General features: G+C 35.7%; 1 protein-coding gene and 1 pseudogene across 1 annotated transcript in view; one reads left to right on the top strand and one right to left on the bottom strand.

The window, feature by feature from the left end:
- EIF3E (eukaryotic translation initiation factor 3 subunit E) overlaps window positions 1-19,366 on the top strand; it is a 52,455-nt gene that overhangs the window by 1,268 nt on the left and 31,821 nt on the right. The window contains exons 2-7 of the mRNA XM_066379353.1: window positions 7,006-7,120; window positions 8,545-8,662; window positions 11,829-11,871; window positions 12,947-13,051; window positions 18,128-18,253; window positions 19,175-19,299. Of these exons, the coding sequence (XP_066235450.1) occupies window positions 7,006-7,120; window positions 8,545-8,662; window positions 11,829-11,871; window positions 12,947-13,051; window positions 18,128-18,253; window positions 19,175-19,299 (632 nt within the window). The remainder of the gene's footprint in view (window positions 1-7,005; window positions 7,121-8,544; window positions 8,663-11,828; window positions 11,872-12,946; window positions 13,052-18,127; window positions 18,254-19,174; window positions 19,300-19,366) is intronic.
- On the bottom strand, window positions 3,107-6,150 carry LOC136398099 (proteasome subunit alpha type-6 pseudogene; annotated as a pseudogene).

Genomic DNA, 19,366 nt, shown 5'->3' with positions numbered 1-19,366 from the left:
CTTCATATAGGATGTACTCACACTTATATTTTAGAGCTGAACCGGCCCTCTATTTTCTTTTCTGCATAAGTAAGGTTAATTCACTGCTAAAGGAATAAAGAGATAACCATATTTTGATATTCTTTGCCAGCCACTTGTAGAAATGCTGGTAACCTTCATACTTTTTATAATGTGTTCTTTATACCTTAGTTTTTCAAGACAGAGAAAAGGGAAAAATATGTCAATTATTATTTCATAGGGCAAAACAAAAACTGTAAGTGGCAGCTGAGAATCAAGGGACAATAACTGTCCAGTACATCCCTCCTTGGAGAGAGTGTTGGTGAGATGGCCATAATGCACCCTAGAAGAAGACAGTTGCTGGAGTATTTAGTTATCAATTACTAAGTATAGCGCTATTGTGGAAATGTGATAAATCCAAGGTAAAATCCAGGCATCTCATCACTAAAATCTTACCTGTTCTTTAGAGGAGCTAAAGGTCTATAAGTATAAGGCAAAAAGCAATGTGTTCAAGAAGTCCTGGCAGAGTGCTGTCTAAATAGGAGATTCAGCTCTGGCTTGACTCAGTGGACAGAGCGTGGGGCAGGGTATGGATGTCCCAGTTTGGATTCCCCATCAGGGCACACAGAGAAGTGACCATCTGCTTCTTTCCCCCTTTCTCTCCGCTTCTCTTCCTATTGCCCTCCCGCAGTCAGCACCGGCCCCTGACATGGATATGTGTGTGTGTGTGTGTGTGGGGGGTGGATCCTGGTTGGGGTGCAAGCGGGAATCTGTCTCACTATCTTCCCTCCTCACACTTAAAAAAATGAGATTCTGGTCAGTGGACAAAAAGGGCCTTGAGAAAAGGAGGCTTTGAGTTTTGAAGGTTAGGTAGTTAGGAGGGTCAGTGAGTATGATACATGGGGCAGTTTGAGGTATTTGAGAATATAAGCTCCATGAGAGCAGGAACTTTACTTTGTTCTTTACTGTGTTCTCAGTACATAAAGTAGGGTATGCTTGTTATTTTATTTATTTTTAATTAAGTGAGAGCAGGGGAGGCAGAGAGACAAGACTCTCACATGCTCCCTGACCTGGATTGAGCCACTGGGGAAGTGCCCAAGGGGGGATGCTCTGCCCATCTACTGGGTTGCTCTGTTATTTGGCAACCAAGCTATTTTTAGCACCTGAGGCAAGGCCAGGGAGCCATCCTGGGGTTGGGGAGGCAACTCTCCCTAATCATGCCATAGTGGGAGGGGGAGAGAAGGAGGAGAGGTGGAGAAACAGATGGTCGCTTCTCCTGTGTGCCCTGACTGGGAATCCAACCTGGAACTTCACACGCCAGGCTGATACTCCACCAGGAGCCAACTGGCCAGGACCTGGAATAAAGGTTTTTAATACTTATTTAATAAATGAGTAAGTGAATCCATATTTGTGTCTTGTTATTTATTCTTATGTGAAGCGGAAGGCCAGATAGTATTTAGGATTTTTGGCTCAGTCCTCCTACTTGGATTAGTATCCTGGCTGTCACTTAATACCTCTGTGCCCTTAAACAGTTTATTTTTCATCTTAACTATTTTTTCATGTGTAAAGTATTGGTACTACTGCTAATCTCATGGGGTTAGAAAAATGGCATGACATACTACATACTGCTCACAAAAATTAGGAAATCAGGGAATGTGCAGATACTCCAGTACTTTCAGCCTTTTGTATAGTGCATTTTCACCAATGAAGTAAAAGTTGGTTTGTATCTCATTTGCATAATCGAACTACTTTCTTTGACTTGTTTGCTTTTCTGATGTTCTCGTTTAATAAAAATATTAAATGCTTTTTTTTATTGCTTCCTATTCATTTTGAAATATCTCCTCTAATTTTTAGAGCAGTATATAAAGCACTTCTCCTTGTGGGACAGGGTAAGTCCGTATTCCTAAATGTTTTCCGTTCGGAGGTTTAGCTTGTCCTATACAGTAGGGGAGAGAGACAAATTGGGGGGAGTTAAGGAGTAAGGTAAATATTGAAAATGGTGACTGAGGAAACAGACCAAACACAAATACAAGGATTGGTAAGTGTGGAGAGTCCAACTGAGATTGGAAATGATATGTTTATAGAGCTAATGGTGGTCCTTCTCAGAGTGAGGGGAGCAGTGGAAGGCTATTGGAGTAGTGTAAAAATGTTTGGAGGTTGTTTTATAGATGAATACCATTAAGAGATTAATGAAAAGAATTTCTGACCAACAGGAAGTACAAACGTGATTGATAATACATTGCCTAGTTTTGAAACATTTTATAGTCATTGTCATCCTTAGCCAGAACATAGAAAGTAGATGACTTTTTTCTAGAGCTAGAGATTGACAATGAGTTTTTTTTGGAGAAAATGGATGGCCTCCTGATACTGCTAAAGAGAAAATCGTTGAAAGAGCCAAAAATGATAAAGTAATGTAGAAGGTGTGCTGAGGATAATGAAACATTAATGGTCTGATACAGGGGTCGGGAACCTGTGGCTCGTGAGCCAGATGTGGCTCTTTTGATGGCTCGCAGACAAATCTTTAATTAAAAAAAAAAAACCCGTTAAAAATATAAAACATTCTCATGTATTACAATCCATTCATTTCATGTTCATGGTGTGAGTGGCTGGAGCCAATCACAGCTGTCCTCGAGACAACACCAAATTTTTATTGGATAATGCATAATGTACACGGGTCATTATGGCTCTCAAGAAATTACATTTTAAAATATAGGGTGTTCATGGCTCTCTCAGCCAGAAAGGTTCCCAACCCCTGGGCTGATAGAACAGAGATGAATTTAAGTTGGAAGTCTTAGAGATAAGGTACTGGATGAAAGTTATAATTTGCAGGATAAAGGAATTTTAAGGCTTGGGTTTTTAAAGAATTATCACTATCAATTTAGGATTTGTGGAAGATGATAGCAGGAAGAGATGTCAAAAAAATATTTTTATTAGTTTTTTCCCCAATAGTACTATTTTTATTTATATAGAGTGCTAACCTCCTTCAGTGGCAGAAGTGGGAGAGATTCCTTTTGCAATCCAGGGGCCTCCATAATGTTGGTTTATTGTTGGCAAACACAAGGCAAGTGATGTCAGGATTTGGTAAACTAAAATGTTTAGCCTCATTCTCCTAGAGCAACAAGATGTCAATCTCTGCTTCTGGAAGAATCCTGAATTTAGGATTTTCAACTGTAACTACTCCAACTTCTACTTCTGAAGGTTTGAAATCTTTTGATAGAACAATAGGCAGGCATGTAATCGCAGTTTCCACTGTCTGTTCAGCTGTCATATCAAATTTCTTCTTTATTTTTTTTCCAAGAAAGCTGGTTGACTTGGTGTGTTTAACTTCTGTTGCAGTGGCTTTAAACCCTTAGTAGTATCCGGCAAGATCACACTTTTACACCTTCGGGCCTCGCTCTTCATCTCTAACAATTGATATCAGACAACTGAGAGGCCTCCTTTCAGCATTCTGTGTGCAGGCCTAAGAAATATCAGCAATTCTTGTATACAGCATGACGACAGGAATTTATAGCCATACTTGTATTTCCAATTAGCTGCCTTGGACTGTGCCTTTTGTACCCAGAATCTGCTGTCAGCTGTTACTCCTGTGCATCACACAGCCAGTGTTTTCGGTTATTGTGAATAAGTGAGTCACTGTTCTGGAATCTAGTAATTTGTCAGGTACTTTTTTTGTGTGACAATTGCTGCACAGTCTTTCCCCTTGACAGCTACTGATGTGCGACCACCCTGGTTAATAGCCTTAAAAGCATATTCTACTTGGTAGATCTGGTCCTGGGTGAAGAAATGGCAATGTGGTTCTCAAAACCAGCGCTGTTTGGTGCACCCACTGCTTCAGGAATGGTCTCTGGGCCCCGTAGCTCCCACACCAGGCATATAAGCCCCTCTGGAAGTTGTAGCCACCAAAGGTTTTTAATCTGACAAAAAGTAGGAGCTATTTTTAAGAGGTTTCTAGACCTGAGGTTGGGAAACTAGCCTGTGAACCATATACAACCCTCTGTTTTGTATGGTCTGTAAGCTAAAAATCACTTTTAACAAATGAACTTACACATTTTTCAGTTATGGGACACTAACTTTGTACCCCAATTAAGTGAAATCATTCCTGTCTGGAAAAGAATTCCATTCTTCTCCTTGGTAAATCTATATTATATACAAAAATTTCACTCCGTTGTCATTATTATTATTAATTATATTTTTATTTCAAAAAAGAATTGGGAAAATTTCTTTCTTTCTTACAGTATTTATATATAGTATCCTTTGATTTTTTTTCAGTTCACAAAGTCTGAAATATCTACTATCTGCCCTTTACAGAATAAATGAGTTTATGAGGCAAAATTTATAGAGAAGGTTATATAAAGATGCTAGTAATGTCTGATGGCAGAGTAGTAATACTTTGAATCTGCAGCTGAGAGAGAAAATAGAAATTAAAAGCTATTAATGGGTGGTGAGGAGAGGTGGCATGTTAGGAAAAGGATGTTTTCACCTAAGATTGAAGTTTCTATAAGACAGACAGAAAGGAAGCTTCCATTTTTTAAGTGAGAGAAGGGGAGACAGACTCCTGCATGCCCTCAACTGGGACCCACCTGGCAAGCCCCTTCAGGGCAATTCCCTGCCCATCTGAGGCCCGTTGCTTGGCAACTGAGCTATTTTTTTTTTAAGCACCAGAGCTGGAGGCTCCACAGAGCCATCCTCAGCACTGGGGGCCAGCTCCCTTGAACAACCACGCCATGGCTGAGGGAGGGGAAGAGGGGGCAAGGGGAGGCAGAGAGAAGCAGCTGGATGCTTCTCCTGTGTGCCCCTACGGGGAATGGAACCCAGGATCTCCACATGCCTGGCCAGTGCTCTACCACTGAGCAAACCAGCCAGGGGAAAGCTTCAATTTTTAAAGTATATTTTTTTATCATGTATAACATTCATGCAGAGAAGTACACAAATATAAATGCTTTTTTTCAGAGTGAGAACAATCCAGATCAGTAAATAAACATTACACGTATTCTAAAAACCTTTATTCTGACTATTAATTATTACTCACACTTCCCAAAAGTAAGCACAAATCTGATTCTGGAATAGTTTTGCTTGGGTTTGATTATATATAAGTGGAATTAAGCAGTCATGAGCATGTGCTGCTTTGTATGACATTATTATTATTGATTTTTAAAGAGGGGGGAAGGGAAAGAGACAGAGACATTGATTTGTTGTTTCACTTATTTATGCATTCATTGGTTCATTGATTCTGGTATGTGCCCTGATCTGGGATCAAACCCGCATCTTTGGCTTTCTGGGATGACATTCTAACCATCTGAGCTACTACTATCCGGCCAGGACATGACTTTTTTCATTCAACATTGTTTGTGAAGATCATCCAAGTTTTAGAATGGCAGTAGTTTGTTGATTTTCAATGCTGAATGTTAATCCATTTTGTGTGTATGTCATAGTTTATTCAAACTACTGTTGATAGACCTGGTTGTTAAAAATAGTGCTGCTATGAACATTATTGGAGATGTCATTTCTAGTACCTAGGAGCAGAATTGCTGGCTCAAAGTGTATGTTTAACTTCAAGAGATGAAAATAGCTTTCCAAAGTGGTTGTACAACTGCCATCAGAATAAATGTTTATTAGTCTGTATCTACACCAACACCGATATTGTTAGCCATTTGGTTAAATGTTTGTGAAGTGCCTGTTAATCTTTTAGTCATTTTCAATTGTTTTGTTTCTCTTACTGTTTTGTGAGAGGGTTTTTTTATGTGGTTTGGAAGATTGAGGGTTTGTGTGTGTGTGAGAGAGGTAGGAGGTGTAGTGAGATGGACTCCCACATGTGCCCTAACCAGGATCCACCTGGCAACTCTGGTCTGGGCAGATGCTGAAATCAACTGAGCTATTTTTAGCGCCTGAAGCTGATGCACTCAGACCAACCTAGCTATCCTCAATGGCTGGTCAGTGCTCAAACCAATTGAACCACTGGCTGCAGGAGGGGAAGAGGAAGAGAAAGAGTTGGGGGAAGGAGAGAGAAGCAGATGGTCTATTCTCTTGTGTGCTCTGACTGGAAATCAAACCTGGGACATTCATACCCGGGGCGCTGATGCTCTGCTGGGCCAATGGGCCAAAGCCGGAAGATTGAGTTTTGATCTCATGGCTATACCTTTTGGCCACCTTCATCTTTTCACGGTGTGAAATGTGGAATCTGTCTGCATTCTCCCCCCGCCCCCCCCCCCCCCGGCAAAATTAAATTACTAGTATAAAAACCTTTTGCTGAAGCCTTATGTGGATGACTGTATGATTAAACAATTATTTTGATTGCTTTCTTTCTCCCTGAATACTGTTGTATAGAATCCCTAAATATTGCTTATACACTTCATGTTTATAAGAGTTTGCTTATTTGGTTCCTGTACTATGGGCTAAATTATATTTCTTAAATTCTTTGTAAAGCAAAAACCTGATATAAAATGGTTGACTTAGAGACTGGATGCTAATTCTGTTTCAGTGGTATGGATGGGGAAGCATTATAAAGGATTGTAAGTAGTGAAAAAATATGTTGGAGTAAAGGAGAGACTATCTTAAGTGGACAGGGGTAGGCATCGTGTGGATGTCGAGATACTAAAATGGTAAGTGAATTTAAAGAGTTGATTTCTAATTACCTGGATGTGGAGAGGAGAGAACTATATGTGCTTACCAGTTGAGTTGGTATGCTTGTTTATTTAGGCAGTCTTGTTCTAGAAAGGATAAAAGGTGGCTTGTAGGGACATACAGAAAATAAGGTAATCAAAACCAGGTGAGAATGGCTCTGCTGTGTGCAGTTGCCTTCATTTTTAAATTATTAGGTAAGCAGAATATTCTTATATTTCTGTAGGTTGATTGCTTGCCTTCTTACGAGAGGGTGAATTAATAGTATGTAGTATTTTATTTAAAAATAGTGTTTCAGGAAGTATATTTGCAGGTAAACTAATCTTAGCATTAATTATTTTATTTGGAGGAACTCCAGTGTATTTATTAGAAAGTAATTTTCTCTTGCAGATATATAATGAAAAAGAATTATTACAAGGAAAATTGGATCTTCTTAGTGATACCAACATGGTAGACTTTGCTATGGATGTATACAAAAACCTTTATTCTGATGATATTCCTCATGGTAAGTTTTATCATTAGAACTGAAGCTTGTCTTTTGAATTGAGAATGTGTGAATTAAAATTTTGTGAGTTACAAAAGAGCTTTAGCCAAAAGTCTTAATAATTATTTAAAAGTTTTTTGGGGTTAAAGGTAATACTAAGGTTATATATAGGTCTTCTAAAGCATATTATTTTCTCACCATAAAAGGTGTGAAACTATTTAAAAACATGGTCATCAAATACATTTAGTTCATAGTATTTAGTTTATCGTATCATTAAAGGTGTACTTGTGAATCAGATTGTTACTTTAGAATTATCTGAGAAAGTTGTAGTCTTTTGATTTGCTAACTTTTTCAGTTAGCATCTTGTGTGCCTTAGATTTACTTTTCATCTTGAAGCATCTGGTTATAGTCGTGGTCTTCTAAAGTAGTCCCCAGGACCAGCATCATCAGCTTACCTGGGAGAGTGTGTTAGAAATGCAAATTCTCCTGCTGTACTCCAGATCTACTTAATCAGAAACTATTGGCTACGGCCCAGCACCCAGATTGGAGATCTATTGGTCCAGTGTTTTCCAAAATCATTTCTTTTATGCACATAGTATTTTGAAAGAATATAAGAACTCTTTCAGTAGGGAAATACAATTTACTTTGTTTAAATTGACATTTCTCAAAATTTGATCACAGATGCCCTTCTGTGTGTAAGAAACACTGTTCTAGTGTCTACTTGGTAATATATATAAAATGCAGAATTGTTACATTAAGTATACTCACCTTTTGACTTACTATAGTCCCCTGCAGTAACATTTGCTCTTTAAATTTTAGTTTGTGGGGGAAAAGTAAACTATTTCTTAATTAAACTTTAAAACATGCTAGCAGAGAAGGTTATGTGTGAGTTTCCTCTGAGTCCCCCTGATGAAGTAAAAAGAAACTGTAGAAATGGGTTTGAGAGATTACAGAATTACATTTATAGCAAAAAGATTACTGACTGGATTTAAATTCCGTTAAACTTGTTTGAAAACCTAGTAATAATGTGTAAACTCTTCTCAAACTCTGTTCAGAAACTCTGGGATAATATATTCACCTGAGAGAATTCAGTGCTAACAAATAGGAAAACATGGAAGTGAAGTCTCTGAAATGTAGAAATAGATTGTTGTTCCCTTGACTCACCTCCCACCTTCCCTCCCCCTCCCAGGCTGTATCTGTATATTCTCCAGGTTCCCTTAAGAGTAGGAGGAGGATTCCCTCTTCCTTAATGTGCCTTTACAGCGCTAGAAAGCAGACCTTGGATTGGATTTGGAGAAGTTACTGAGTTGGTGGTTACTGGCATATTAATCTATTAGGGTAAACACATATATGTTCAGTTTAAATGAAATGAAAAATTTCCAGAGACATCCTCCTGCAGAGCAGTCTGGTTTAACATTATAGCACTCCTTTGCATTTTTAATTAGCTTTGAGAGAAAAAAGAACCACAGTTGTTGCTCAACTGAAACAGCTTCAGGCAGAAACAGAACCAATTGTGAAGATGTTTGAGGATCCAGAAACTACAAGGCAAATGCAGTCAACCAGGTAACCTCTCCTTAAGTGGAATTAGAAATTCTCTTTTCTGGAATAATACAAATGTTCATTTAATCTTTAATTGATTTCTTAATGTATTGTTTTTCATTTATTCTTATTGTGTAGGGACCAGAAAGTCCTTAATAATAAATATTAATACAAAATATTTTTTAGAACTTCTTTACCATGTACCTAAATTTGAATATGTTGCATCAGTTCTTTCTCCTTATCCCCTCCTGTGGACATCTGGCAATGTCTGGAGACAGTTTTGGTTTTCATAACAGGAGGGGTTATAGCACTTAGCAAGGAGTAGCCAGGGATACTGTTAAGTGTCCTGCAGTACATCAGACTGTATCTCATCCCCCGAAAGAGAATGATGCAACCCGTAATATCAGCAGTCCTGCAGTTGAGAAAGGCTGGGCCTGGGCAGTACCTCGAGCACATGGGTTGCTAGCCTAAGGAAAACCTGAGCTGGCTTTATCAGTTTGCTACATTCTCCCTATCCTTCCCATCTGATGCCCAGCCCAAGGAGGCAGCCTGGAGCTGAAAAGGTTATTTTATTTCTAAATTCTCCTTCGCTAGAAATAGACTTATTGGTTGGTTTCCAAGGAAAGCTTGTTGCTGTACTCTGACTTAGTATGTATGACTTATTAAAGTCCTTTAAGTTATTAGAAATGTTTAAAAAATAAAATCTAAATCAGGTATTAACTGTTGTGGTAAATCTTAGCTATCAATATTTTCACTTGAGGAATTGAGGAAAATTTTGCCTGGTTTTACCTTTAGTTGTTAATGATTTGTGATCAAGCCTAATTTTAGAGAGGTTGACTCTGAATTTTACTTGTGATTTGGGAAAGTGTTACCAGATATTTAGTAAAGCAGCAAATATACTATTGTTACACCATGTTGTAATGTATCCTACTATTCCACACCATATTTTACTACATATATATGTGTGTGTGTGTATATACACATATGCAGAGATAGCTATATCTTATAAAACTATCATGTATAGTATGTCTATTTATATATAACTATGTATGTATCTATACATATATATATATATATAATACCAAATTACTTGTATATACTTACAGTGAGTAATTTTGGACCTTCAAGTCACATGTAAGTGACCACAAAAGGACAGCTGAAATAATACAGAAGTTAGGGTACAACAGAAAATTTAGAATTTAAATTCCAAATTTAGTCTAGTCACTAAACACTGGAAAGTAATGGGAATAAGATATGAATAAGGTGAATACGAATTTGTTCACCAGATATTAGAAAGAGAGAATTCTTTGTGGCTTAATAGACACTAAATTGCAGGTGAAGGAAAGGAGAGCATTGTGCGTTAAAAACGTGTAACTGACTTAAACATTTCAGCTCTTTTGAAAGTAATAAACTCTCCCTGCCAACTCTAGATTTTTAAATTTCATTGACCATAACAGTGTTGTGCTTTCAAAGTTTCCCAGAAACACACTGTCAGCCAGAGAGCGGGGAGGGGTGTAGGAGTGTAATGCAGTTATTCTCTATGATCGCAGCAAATGTAGAGAGCAGGGAGAGGTGTAGGAGTGTAATGCAGTTATTCTCTATGATCGCAGCAAGTGTAGAGAGCAGGGAGGGGTGTAGGAGTGTAATGCAGTTATTCTCTATGATCGCAGCAAGTGTAGAGAGCAGGGAGGGGTGTAGGAGTGTAATGCAGTTATTCTCTATGATCGCAGCAAGTGTAGAGAGCAGGGAGGGGTGTAGGAGTGTAATGCAGTTATTCTCTATGATCGCAGCAAGTGTAGAGAGCAGGGAGGGGTGTAGGAGTGTAATGCAGTTATTCTCTGATCACAGCAAGTGTAGAGAGCAGGGAAGGGTGTGAGGAGTGTAATGCAGTTATTCTCTATGATCGCAGCAAGTGTTAAGTGTTTTGATATCTTTTTCATGTTGAAATTTCGTGCACATTTCATATTTTTATTATTATATGCCCACGTTAATTTTAGTGATAAGATATCCACCCCTCATTAAATCTTCAAGTAAAATTATGCTCCTGACAGACAAGCCATAGCATACCTTCTTGCAAGAAGCATTAAAAAATGCTTATATTTTTAAAAATACCTACAAGGTAAACAGTTGTACTCATCTATGACTTTTCCTTGGTGTCTTTGTCACCATTTTATCATTCTGCTAACATACCAAATTATGCAAAGCTAGATTGGGTTATTTGACACTGGTATGGATAACCATTAAGATGTGTAGCATACATATAAGTTAAGCATGATTTATTAACCTTGTACATTTGCTAAATCACAGTCCTTGTGAAAAATAATAAGTAGAGAGGAGGACTAAGACTATATATAAGATTAATTCCTGCTAGTTTATATAATAGATAGATTTCACTCTTTGTTCTATAAGAATATATTAACAGAAATGTTTCCTCAAAAGAGCAAATACAGATTTACAGTGGGGTTATGTCCTGATAAACCCATGGTAAGTTGAAAGTCAAAAATGGCATTTAATACACTTAACCTACCCAACATCATAGCATAGCATAGCTTATGTTAATCATTCTCAGCATTTTCATTAGCCTACCTTTGTGCAAAATTATCTAACACAGTAAATATACCTTAGAATGTCAGTTTATCCTGTGATCACATGGCTGACCAGGGGCTGTGGCTTACTGCTGCTCCCCAGCATTGTGACAAGAGTTATCACACCACATATTGCCAGGCCAGGAAAAGATCAAAATTCAAAATTTGAAGTGCATACTGTTTTCACCCCAATGCGAAGCTGAAAATTCAGAAGTCAAACCATCTTAAGTCTGGGGCCATATGTATCGGTTTCAATAGGTTACCACCTACCGGTAAGTAGGCTATTCACCTCACTATAAAAATAGAATGTTCTGGTTTTATTATCAAAAAATGTTACCTTAAATGTAGTGAATAAGAAGACATGATTTTCAATTAGGACTGCAAAATTCTGAAATCATTTTTAAAGTTTGCGATTCTCCTTGAGTTTATATTCCTTGTTCAAAACGTGTAATATTCTGTTTGTTTTATTCTGGAAGTCTTATTTTACTTCTGGTGTTTAGGTATTAAGATATTTAAATATGTGGCTTTATGTGGGTAGTTAGAAATTGGATATGCTTTTTTTCGTGAACTATAAAATGCAATGATTTTTGTTTTTTATTGGTAAGGGATGGTCGGATGCTGTTTGACTACCTGGCAGACAAGCATGGTGTAAGTGGCGTCTTTAAAATTTTTATTGTTGTCAAGTATAAGGGTAATAAAAGATTAGAGCTGTATAGATAGGTTCCTGGCTCAATAAGAATATAATTTCCAGATTTACTTATTAATAATAACTAGTATGTTTTTGAAACTATAGATTTTAGAAATTGTTGAAGATAGGAAAATAATATACTTTAAGTAACAAATTCTTCAAACTTTGGATTTTACCGGTATTTTTCCAGAATAATCAGTGTTTTATATTTCTGATGGATTAACAAGTTAGCAAAGAGAGAACTAAATTTAAAATAGCAATGTCTTGAGTAATAAAATTAACTAGTACTTTGGCTGCCTTGTGAAATAGAGTAGCTCTAACATTATCAAGGCCTTCATAAATCCCTAAATTAACAAATAAAGGAATGTTTCAGGCTTTTCTAGCCATCTCTATTGCTTTTCCCTTGTGTCAACGCAAAGCCTGAGGCTTTGTATGCAATCACTCCTGAAACTGCATTCAAGCTTTATCTCTCATTTAATAAATATAGTAACAGGAAGCGTGCTGACCACTGTGCCAGTCATTTTTGTGGTTTCCATGTAGAATGTCTAGTGGATTTGCTAATGATCTAGTCCTGAGCCCTCTTAGCTTTCTTCACTTTTGCTTGCCTCGGCTCTAAAATTTGGCATGAGTTTTTGGGCCAGTGTTTACAGAGAACAGTTTACTGTACATATTGTGCAGAGTCACAAAACCTTACAAAATGCCTGTATTTGGTAGTTGTCTAAGCTCAATCACCAGCTAAAAGACTCACACATTAAACCTGCAGCAGCAATTCAAGTTTGTATCAATTGTAACAAAATAGGTCTCATTACAATTCATAATTCTTTGAGGCCAGAACTATAAATGTTTAACAAATTCACCAATTCCTAATTTATGTTTTAAGGGTTATGTGGTTCTCTGATCATGGTATTTATTTTTGATGGCAACTTTTAAGATTCTTTGAAAGAATTGACTTCTGAGTGCTTAAATTTAAAGGAGTAAATTTTTAAAACTTAAAATTAAAAAATAAAACTTCAGGTTTTTTTGTTTATTTTTCAGTTTAGGCAAGAATATTTAGATACACTCTACAGGTATGCAAAATTCCAGTATGAATGTGGGAATTACTCTGGAGCAGCAGAATATCTTTACTTCTTTAGAGTACTGGTAAGTAAATGTTTTTCTTTTTTCTCTCTTTTGCAGGCTTTCCTTGGATTCTCAAAACGTGTCTATAGATTTGGGTTGGTTTGTTAAATTTTCAACAGTCATTGGTAAAAGAAAAAAAAGCTTTCCCCAACAACAACAAAAGTATTGGAGCCTCAAAATTTGGAGGGAAAATGAACTTGTCCTTGAAATTCCCAAAAGTGGGAACCACTGATTTGTTACTTTATGTGTAATTGTATTTTAGCATTAGCAGAATTCTGTTATGAGTGTATTAGTTACAGTATTACTATACAGCACAGTGAGTGACACATTGTCAGTGCTTAATAAATATTTATTGAATAAATCAGTTATTCCTGTATAATTTAGTTCATTAGCCATTATACTGGTTAATGAAACCAAAATTTAATTTTTAATGCTATATGTATCCTTAAACTTGTTCTAAACAACTGTGGAAATAATTGAAAAGATTTTATGCTTGAACAACTTTTTAAATTTATTTTTGTAATCAGCTATTAGAATATAAAGCTCAATGGTTTTTCATTATGCAGGGAGTAGATTAATTTAAATGGTACTACGTGTTTAGAGCAAATTTCTGATCACAACTTGCCCTGTTTGATATATTAATTTGTCTGTTTGACAAGTTCCTAGATTCAGTGCTTTTGTTAGGGAAGAAGAATTGTGTGAGGCTAAAGAAAAAATTACACCTTCAAATTGACAGATTTTTTTTCTCACTCTGCCATCTCTTTAGGTAATTGTATTCATAAATGCCTGTTAGAGTTGTCAAAATGCCCTGGTTTTAACTAACCTCTCATTTGAGAAATACTAATTTGTTACTCACTTTGAATTAATGAGAAAATACTTAAATGTCTGATTTTCCTAGTTAATGCTAGAAATTGGGAAATGATTTCTTAAGACAGGGACTTATGTCTTTTAACCTTGGAAGAGTTTGTTCCTTTTTGTCTGTTGGCTAGTGCCTTTTTTCTTTTAGCCCACATGCCATAAAGAAAAGGCTTGTAGCTGCTATTTTGGTTGTTTTCTTGGAAATTGAATTTTCTTTATTGGGGGGTTGGGATTGGAGTTTTAATTCACATATTTCTACACTTAGAGAAATTCTTAGCAATCTTTTTTAAGTACCTTTCTCTAAAGAAATAAAGATTTTTCAGTTTATTTCCAAGAGTGATTTAAAATAAGAATATTTTTCTCTTGCTTCCATTTGTAAGCAAATTTTTAATTTACAGAGTAGCTGTGGTAAGCTTGCAAGTGCATTGAAGGTAATCAGTGATGCTAAACTTGTAGTGACTTATCAGAAAATTCCATCACTTTTACTTTGAATATTATGAAGGATTTAGGAGAGCAAAAGTTGATTACTTTGGAAATGTAAACAGCTTAAACCAGGATTGTAAAATCAGAAGCCTGATATGATTACAGGTACATGAAAAGAGCTGGTTATTCATATCATTTGTTAATGCTGGGAGTGAATTTTGAGAATGAAGATTTAGTGTCATGTTCGAGTTCTCGCACAGTAAATTTATTGTTGCTGGGCAGTGAGTGAATGTGCCATTTTGCTAAGACATGGAAACTTAAGGTAACTGCTGGAAATCCAGATATTGAAACTCTTCTAGCATATCCACCCTTGAAAGCAGGTTAGTATGAAGAGCCAACTGTAATGACATGGACTTGAGCCAGAGTAGTATGCGTGAACCTTTTGGGGATTAAAAAACTTGCTGCGCTGCTACAAAAAGCTATTATGCTAACATGTAACGAATTCTAGTTTTAATAGTAGTATATTTATGTAGTATAGTTTTATAATTAAGTCCAAAAATTTCTCTCTGTGATAGGTATATACTTAAAGGTTTAGGTAGTTTTTATGTTTGTTTGTTTTTTAAATATGAAGATACAAATTAGTTCCCAATCTTAAAAAAATCCTGAGTTAGTTTTAAGCTTTTACATTGCCTAACATATCTTGTGCGGAACTCAGATGACATGTGGTTAAGTGGTTGATTACCATGATCTGAACACAAAATTAGTATTTTGCATTAAGAGCAGTCAACATACAGTCATTAGATAGAGCTTAGAAATTATATGCAATTCATTTTTAAATTTTTGACTCATCTTGTGCCACAAAACATTTAAGGTAGATGCAACTTGGTTATCACCTTTTAGCATGTTGATAGACGCTAACAAAACTAAGTTTTAATACTTTTTCTTTTGATTGTGATAGGTACTTCTGTAAAATCTCTATTTATTTGTTCAAAATTGTATTACTAGCAAAGATAAAAAGTAAGTCATGTTTGGATTTGGGATGAATACCATCCATATTATACTTACTTTTTTTTTGGCAATAGCCTTTTTTTCATTTCTAAATTCTTTTCTGGTGATTGGTTATTCTTTTAAATCTATGGTTAGGGAAACATAAGCTATGAAAGAACCATTGTAACTATGATCTGAGATTAGAATTTGACTCTCCAAGTGACCTATTGTAGGTCAGTGTTGTATAAATTAAAGCTGTGTGACCCTAGAATCTACCTTTATTTTAAAAAGATTTGGTGGCTTTTAGAATACATCAAGGAATGTTTCGTTGTACCCTATTAATAGGTGAATTTCTTTGATTTATAGTCTAAGAAATGCATTAATTTGAAATGACATAGTGAAGCAGATTTCTTAGAAATTTTTTAACATTTGTTTTAAAAGTTTTTAACACTGTAATTTAATTATTTTGTTAAAATCTGCCCTCATTGTGGCCTTTGGTCTGGTTCCAAAATATATCCCCTCCCTTCATCTAGCAGCTATTTGAAATAAAAGTGATTTTAAGAAACTAGGACTATTAGTGATCATTTCTTTTGTAGGTTTTTTTTTTATTTTTCACTCAGAAGTGAAAATTTATCGACTGTTAAGTGTATGCCATTTGATTCAAGTTACATTTCCTTGACTCACAGAGCTTGAATAATGCTGACTTTTGGAAGCTTAAGGATATTGACCAAAGTTTTGGATCTGATTTACCCAGTTTGATAATTTCAGTATAAAAGTTGTCTATTTCATACTGATTTTTAGATACATATATAGCTTATCACATTTTGAAATTGGAGTATGTCTTGAATTGATTGTGGTTTGGATTTAATAAACATAAAATAATTGTTCTTAAAGTTGATGGTATCTTAGATTCAATAAAATATTTTAATACTCAGGTTTCTGAGTATAATAATTTAATGTTTGTAAAGATCAAGTATTTTATTCTTTATAACCTGAACAATGATTTTATGGATATTTATAAATTAAGTTTTTAATTCCAGTGAGTTTTGACAAATGCATAAACCCATGCAACTACGATCAAGTCAAGATCAAGAATAGCTCTTTTACCTCAGAAAGACCCCTGTGCCTTTGTGATCCCTGTGTCCTGCCTTGTCTCCGTTTATCCAGTGCTCTGCTCTTATTCCTTATATTAGCTTTGCCTGTGCTAGAGTTTCATATAGGTAGAACGATACATGTAAGCTTGTGCCTGGCTTATTTGGACAAGTAGATATTTGAGATTCATTCATGTTCTTGTATCAGGAGTTTGTTTCTTTTATTGCTGAGTAGTATTCTATTCTGTGAATGTGCTACAATTTGATTATATATTCAGCTTTTGATGAATATTTGGATTATTTTGTTTTTGTCTATTATAAATAAAATTGTCATGAATATTCATAAAATAAGAACCAGTGGTTTCATGGATATGTACCCAAATTTAATTTACAAATTAAGTCTGTTATTTGTATGCTCTTAGAATTTGCTAAATACTGTTCATGACATTTGAGTTAGTCACTGCTGTCAAAGGAAGAACCTTAGTATAAGCAGTCTGAATTACATACTGCTGTCACTTCATGGTATTCTGATCTCTTTCTATCTCACTGTCACTAGATAATCCATTTCCAGGGTTTTTATTATCTATCAAATGATGTTGTAATCCCCGTATGGGTATTATGTAGTTAGCTTGTACAGCAGCTGAGGTGGGTGCTATTACTCTCCCCGTTTTATAGATGAGGAAGCTCAAGTTCAGATGGCTCAGCTCTTTTACTAAGGGGTAGAGCTGGAAATATCGGTGGTTGGATATCCAGTCCTGCTCATACAGTTTTATTTAACATGTAATTATATTATACTAATACTATTTTATAATTACACTACCGTGTAAGTGTTTCAGTGAAAAAATAAATTGAAAATTTTAACTTGGGGCATAGAAATGTACTCTTCCTCCAGTACCCTCACTTCCTTCTGCTGCTTCAGCAAGGCTGATCAGTGCAGTCCTTCTGTCCAGTCGTCTTGCCCTTTCGAGTGTCCTGTACTCGTTTTTGTTATTTAGCACAGTCTTTATAGGTGTTATGGCTGTGTGACCTTCTTCCATCAGTGGCGAGAAGTAAGTTAGGCCTTGGTCCTCCTTTGTAGGTTAAGGCTGCAGTATCAAATTTATAGCTTTCATGATTTGAAGTATAATTTTGGGCTAATTATACAGTCCATACATCAGTTCCTCCTCTGTAAAACGGAGGTAAAATATTATTTACCTTCTAGGGCTTTTTTGGAATAATATGAGAAAGCAAACATTTATTGCTCAGTACATACTCCTTTGATAATAATTGTTACTTATCAGTGGACCTTTATTTTATCTCTCCATAACCCCTTTCATTTGTGTCATGGAATTCTTTTGGTCTGGAAATAATTTCTCAAAATTGTAAGTTACACCCAAATCTTGATTTTCCACTTCTTCACTCCAGTGATTTTAGCAGCAAATTGCCTCTGAATGTAATCGTTTCTAAAGTTTTAAGTACCTAAATGTGATCAGTTGTGTATAAATTATCTGAAATGGCTTACACAAATACACTGGTGCTGTATCCTAGTTTTAAGTTATTCTTTATTTTCTGATCTAGGCTAAATATTAAAGACTTGACTGTTTTTAGGATATTAAGTTAAATGAAAGCTGTTTGAATAATTTTAAGCAGTGTGATTTAGTAAAGGCTTAAATACTTGGAGTTTTTGGTTGAGAACCACCAGTCTTTTAGTAGGCTAGGTGGTTATATTGGGTATAATTAATTATGATATCTTAAACAGGTTCCAGCAACAGATAGAAATGCTTTGAGCTCACTCTGGGGAAAACTGGCCTCTGAAATTTTAATGCAGAATTGGGATGCAGCCATGGAAGACCTTACGCGGTTAAAAGAGACCATAGATAATAATGTAAGTTAAACATTTTTAGGGGGATTCTCTGGAATTTCTATGTGTTCTTTCTCTACACTATCTGATAAGGAAAACTATGTCTACTTAGAAAAAGATACAAAGAAGAGAAACTAAACTAAAATGTTTAGATTAATCTTTATTTGATATGACATAAAAATCATAGTGTGTTCATGGGTTGACTAGTTTTACTGAATTTCGTTTGTCTCAGAAAATAATTCAGCTTTATTATTTTTTTATTAATTCAATTTCTTTAATAGTTCCAGACCTATTCATATTATTTCTTGTGTTTTAGCAGATTATGTCTTTGAAATAAATATTTCATTTCATTTAGGTTTTCAAAGTTGTTGGCATAGAATTGGTTTTTTGTGTGTGTGTGTGTTGTTGTTTTTTAATTTTAATTTGTGTTTACATGGATTCAAGTGTCCTACTCAGTATAACGCCCTCACCCTCCAACCACCTGTCCCCCATTACACTCTCTTTGCCCTTCTCGCCCTTCCCTGTAGGATTTGCTCTTTAAGTTCTTTTTTATCTGTATCAGTGCAACTGTCACAATGCTGTTACTGTCCCCTACTATAGAAAGTCCTATCAGAGGATGACAGTTTTCAACTGTAATGTCTAATAAAACTTATTTTGGAATGTGTAGTTCATTTCTTGCTTTTAAAATGTTTTCTGAAATGAGTTTAATTTATAGTTTGTACAAATGGTATAGTAGACCTTACTGACTGTCTGAAAACAAGGAAATTGGGAAATGTTGATCGCGCAGAGTAGAGGTCCAGGGGATTAGACTTTGATCAGAATGACCCTAGTGCATGCCTTTGAAGATTCTGTTTTTAACTAAAATTCTGAGATGAGCAGTGTTTGTTACCTTACCTTGTTCTCATATATTAATATTTTCTATGTGTACATTTTTTAACCCTTTAGTCTGTGAGTTCTCCCCTCCAGTCTCTTCAGCAGCGAACATGGCTTATTCACTGGTCCCTGTTTGTTTTCTTCAACCACCCCAAAGGGCGTGATAATATAATTGATCTCTTCCTTTACCAGCCACAGTAAGTTAATTTTACTATATAATTTTGGTTTTAATTATATGAAATTATATAGGTATTTTAAAACTTA

This window comes from Saccopteryx leptura, chromosome 3, assembly GCF_036850995.1.
Source record: "Saccopteryx leptura isolate mSacLep1 chromosome 3, mSacLep1_pri_phased_curated, whole genome shotgun sequence".
NCBI classification, from domain to species: domain Eukaryota; kingdom Metazoa; phylum Chordata; class Mammalia; order Chiroptera; family Emballonuridae; genus Saccopteryx; species Saccopteryx leptura.
The sequence above is the reverse complement of the archived record's forward strand: the minus strand, read 5'-3'. Positions and strand labels throughout refer to the sequence as shown.